The 4,811-nt window shown below is 38.7% G+C and overlaps 1 protein-coding gene across 1 annotated transcript in view; it reads left to right on the top strand.

Moving 5' to 3' along the window:
• The window catches only part of ECT2L (epithelial cell transforming 2 like), a 107,531-nt gene that overhangs the window by 40,742 nt on the left and 61,978 nt on the right, over window positions 1-4,811 (top strand). Inside the window, exon 4 of the mRNA XM_011962176.1 lies at window positions 405-589. Within this exon, the coding sequence (XP_011817566.1) occupies window positions 405-589 (185 nt within the window). The remainder of the gene's footprint in view (window positions 1-404; window positions 590-4,811) is intronic.

The following is a 4,811-nucleotide window of genomic DNA, read 5'->3' as shown; positions in this document are numbered from 1 at the left end:
AGGCTGGAGTGCAGTAGCACGATCTCGGCTCACTGCAACCTCAGCCTCCTGGGTTCAAGTGATTCTCCTGCCTCAGCCTCCCAAGTAGCTGGTATTCCAGGCACGTACCACCATACTCAGCTAATTGTTCATATTTTTAGTAGAGACAGAGTTGTGCTGTGTTGGCCATGCTGGTCTTGAACCCCTAACCTCAAGTGATCCTCTCACCTTGGCCTCCCAAAGTGCTGGGATTACAGGCTTGAGCCACCACACCCGGCCTGAATATTTTTAAAATCTAGATGTATGTTTTGTTAGGATTTTTTATAGGTAGAACACTGGAGGAAGATCAATGACCAATATTTATGCTGACTTTTTAGTCAATTTTAGACATTAGTGTTCTAAACTAAATTTCTCTTTCTTTTTAGGTTTGTCCAAGACTGGTTTTCAGAAAGGATGCAAGTGGCCAAAGTGGATTTCTCTACAGTGTTACCACGCTTCATTTCTCTATATATCTTTTCCTTTCTGAGTCCGAAAGATTTGTGTGCAGCTGCCCAAGTCAGCTGGCCCTGGAAGTTTTTAACTGAACAGGTTTACTATTTGTCACTTCCTAGTAATAGGGCACAAGTACAACTGTAATCTTAAATGAGGCTACTAGGGTAGCTCCCTTCCCTGAAGACAATAGCTGAGGGTACCTGATCCATCCCTTACCCTTGAGAGAAAAAATAGGGATAAGTGAAATACAATAATGTATTTCTATAAATAAATAAGGCATATAGACTAGTCCAATAATTCCTGTTACTTAAAAAATCTTTAAATACTCAGTATAATTATTTAGAAAACATTTTATCTTGGTTAAAGAAGTTCACTTTCTTTTGAGACGGAGTCTCGCTTTGTCACCCAGGCTGGAGTGCAGTGGTACGATCTCGGCTCACTACAACCTCCACCTCCTGAGTTCTAGCGGTTCTCCTGCCTCAGCCTTCTGAGTAACTGGGATTACAGGCGGCTGCCACCACACCCGGCTAATTTTTGTATTTTTAGTAGGGACGGGGTTTCACTGTGTTGGTCAGGCTGGTCTCAAACTCCTGACCTTGGGTTCCGCTTGCCTCGGCCTCCCAAAGTACTGGGATTACGAGCATGAGCCACCGCGCCCTGCCAAGAAGTTCACTTTTCTTCATGAAAAATGATTTATGCTTTAGATTTTGTATATTATCTCCGATAACTCAGCTCTGGAAACTGCTACACAACCACAGCCTCAACTGATCCCTTATTGTCTAACATCTGTTAAAGAACATACATTGAGATCTTAATAGCAGTTGAAAGCAGTTAAAAGCAGCAGCTGTTTAAAATTAACATCTTTTGCCATTAATTCTGCCTCTAGGCTGTCCCTTTTCTTGTAAAATATTTAATAAAATGTAACAATACACATACTTTTTTTTTTTTTCGGAGACAGGATCTCATTCTATCGCCCAGGCTGGAATGCAGTGGTACCATCTGGCTCACTGCAACTTCTGCCTCCCAGGCTCAAGTGGTCCTCCCATCTCAGCCTCTCGAGTACCTGGGACTATAGACATGCACCACCATGCCCAGTGAATTTTTGTAGTTTTAGTAGAGATGAGGTTTCGCCATGTTGGCCAGGCTGGTCTGGAACTCCTAGGCTCAAGAGATCCACCCACCTCAGCCTCCTAAAGTGCTGAGATTAAAGGCGTGAGCCTCTGTGCCTGGCTTAGTCTGTTTGTATTTCTGTAAACACTTATATATTTGTGTTTAATCCATCATTTTACTATTTTTTGTTTGTCGCATTTAGTTTTTTCCCTCTCCCTGTCTTCCTTTGCGTTAATTAAAAATTTTTTTTCAGGCTGGGTGCGGTGGCTCACGATCCGAGGCTGGCAGATCACGAGGTCAGGAGATCAAGACCATCCTGGCTAACACGGTGAAACCCCTGTCTCTACTAAAAATACAAAAAATTAGCCAGGCGTGGTGGTGGGCGCCTGTAGTCCCAGCTACTTGGGAGACTGAGGCAGGAGAATGGCGTGAACCCAGAGGTGGAGCTTGCAGTGAGCAGCGATCGGGCCACTGCACTCCAGCTTGGGCGAGAGAGAAAGACTTTTGTCTCAAAAAAAAAAAATTTGTTTTTTCAATTGTTAGATTCTTTAACAGTTATTTCATGGTTACCATAGAAAGTATAACATATAACCTTGTATTAATATTATCTTACCATTTCTAAGACAATGCAAGGAGCTTAGAACCCTTTAACTTCATTTACCCTCCTCTCAGTTTCCATGCTTTTTTGTTAAAGATTTTTATTTTATATATACTAATAACTAATAGCCTACTGTTGACCAGAAGACTTACTGATAACGCTAACAGTCAATTAACACACGTTTTGTATGTATATTATATACTGTATTCTTCAATATGGCAAGCAAGAGAAAAGAGATTGTTATTTAAACATTCATGAGAAAATATATTTACTATTTGTTAAGTGGAAATGGATCATCATAAAGATCTTCATCCTCATGTTGAGTAGGGAGGAAGCTGAGGTAGAAGAGGAAAAGGAGGAGGAAGAGGAAGGGTTGGTTTTGCTGTCTTAGGGGAGGCAGAGGTGGAAGAAAGCGCGTATAAATGCACCCATGCAGTTCAAACCCGTTGTTCAAGGGTTAAGTGTGTAAAATAAACATTTATAACACATAAACACTTATCTCACAAATCTTGATTACTATTATTTTATGTAGTCAATATTTATTTATATATGACCATATTTTTTTCTGTAGCTCATTTTTTTCTGTTCTGCATCTCTTAGTTTCCATTTGGGATCATTTTCCTTTTACGTTCTATTTAATATTACCTCTAGTACAGGTGTGCTGCTGATAAATTCTCTTAGTTTTTGTGTGTCTGAAAATATCTATTTCATCTTCATACTTAGAAGATATTTCAGTAAGAAATCTGAATTCTAGGTTGGCAGCTAATTTTTTTATAGAACTTTGAAATATTTCATTTTTTTTTCTTGAGAAGTCAAGTTTTATTGTTGATCCTTTAAAGGTAACATTTCTATCATCTCTAGCTGCTTTTTGGAGTTTTTCTTTCATTTTCAGTAACGGTATTGTGATATACCTAGGTGTGAGTGTTTATGTATCTTGTTTTGTGTTTGGCTGTGATTTTTGAGTCTGAGACTTAATGTCTTTCATCAGTTTTGAAACATTCTCAGATGTTATTTCTTCGTATTGATTCTGCCCCATTCTCTCCCTTTTTCTCCTAGTATTCCAATACTTATAGGTTGGAAAGATTCACCATGTCTCGTAACTTTCATATTCTTTTATACATTTTCCATTTCTGTGACCTTCAGTATTTCAGTCTGGATTTTCTTCAGACCCGTCTTTCAGTTTACTAATTATTTCTTTAGCTAGATTCTAATCTGATCTTAAACCCATCCACTGAGTTCTAAATTTCAGTTATTATATATTTTCAGTTCTAGAATACTGATTTATTTTGCCAAAATTTTCCACCTATTCATTTATTTTAGATATATTAATTATAGAGTGTTTATTTCCCCAAAGTTCATGTCTGGTGATGACAGTATTTGGATTGCCTGAGGATCTCTCTATAGTTACTAAAAACCAAAAAGAAGACAGAATTCTTGTCTATTGTGTGTTCTAGTTAATTTTGATTGAGTACCGCATACTGAGTATACAAAATTGATGTGATCCTTTGAGTCTCTGGGTGATGTTATCTTCCTCCAGAGAGAATTTACTTTTGCTTCTGGCACATCTAGTGCTAGGAACAAATCATACAAATCTAGTCAAGGAATGAGATATTTCAAAGCTGGCTTCAGTCTTTGTGAGTTTGTCTAATTCAGTATTATCCTTCCTGAAAAGAATCTTAATTGAAAGCTGGTGTGATTACCAAGGCTCTTCCTCTTAGTGGGCCCTAAATTTCCATTTGTGTCCTCTCTTCCCTGTGAGAATGCCTAAGATTCTTTTCTAGCATCTAAGTCTTTTAGTCATAACTTTCTGTTCAGATTCTCAGGCTAACAAGCTTTACTTTGGAACTGACAAATGCCTTGAAGTAAAAAGTGATGCCAAATATCAGGCTTACCTCTCTGGGTTTCCCTTCTTTCTGGGGTCTCGGTTGAACAAATCCTTATTGCATTGATAGCTCTATAATATAGCCTTCAAATAATTGTATAATATTTGGTCTAGGTATTTCATTAGATCAAACCACATGAAATTTTCTTTTTCTTATGTCAAAATGGCTGCATATTGGCAATATCATATGCTTCAGTCAAAATTATTCTCAATAAGAGGGTTAATCTGAAAGAAACTATTCCACTATTGCTAGAAGCTGAATTCTCAGAATCTAGGGTTAATGTAACCAAATGCTACTGGAACACTAGATAAGTATCACAAAGAGGTCTGATACATACATTCACATATAATGTATATATTCATCAAATAATATTTTTCCTGTGGAACAAGATATGCTTCTTATTTCCAAGTCAAGTTCAGATAGTAAGTCAATAGTAGCATTTAAAAACCTTTTATCTGGCCAGGTGCAGTGGCTCACACCTGTAATGCCAGCACTTTGGGAGGCTGAAGCGGGTGGATCACCTGAAGTCAGGAGTTCCAGACCCGCCTGGCCAACAGGGAGAAACCCCGTCTCTAGCAAAAATACAAAAAAACTAGCTGGGTATGGTGGCATGCACCTGTAATCCCAGCTACTCAGGAGGCTGAGGGAAAAGAATTGCTTGAACCCAGGAGGGAGAGGTTGTAGGGAGCTGAGATCGCACCACTGCATTCCAGCCTGGGTGACAGAGCAGGACTCGGTCTCAAAAAAAA

This window comes from Colobus angolensis, unplaced genomic scaffold, assembly GCF_000951035.1.
Source record: "Colobus angolensis palliatus isolate OR3802 unplaced genomic scaffold, Cang.pa_1.0 Scaffold58, whole genome shotgun sequence".
Classification (NCBI taxonomy): domain Eukaryota; kingdom Metazoa; phylum Chordata; class Mammalia; order Primates; family Cercopithecidae; genus Colobus; species Colobus angolensis.
Note: the sequence above shows the minus strand (reverse complement) of the source record. Positions and strands in the feature narration are given on the sequence as shown.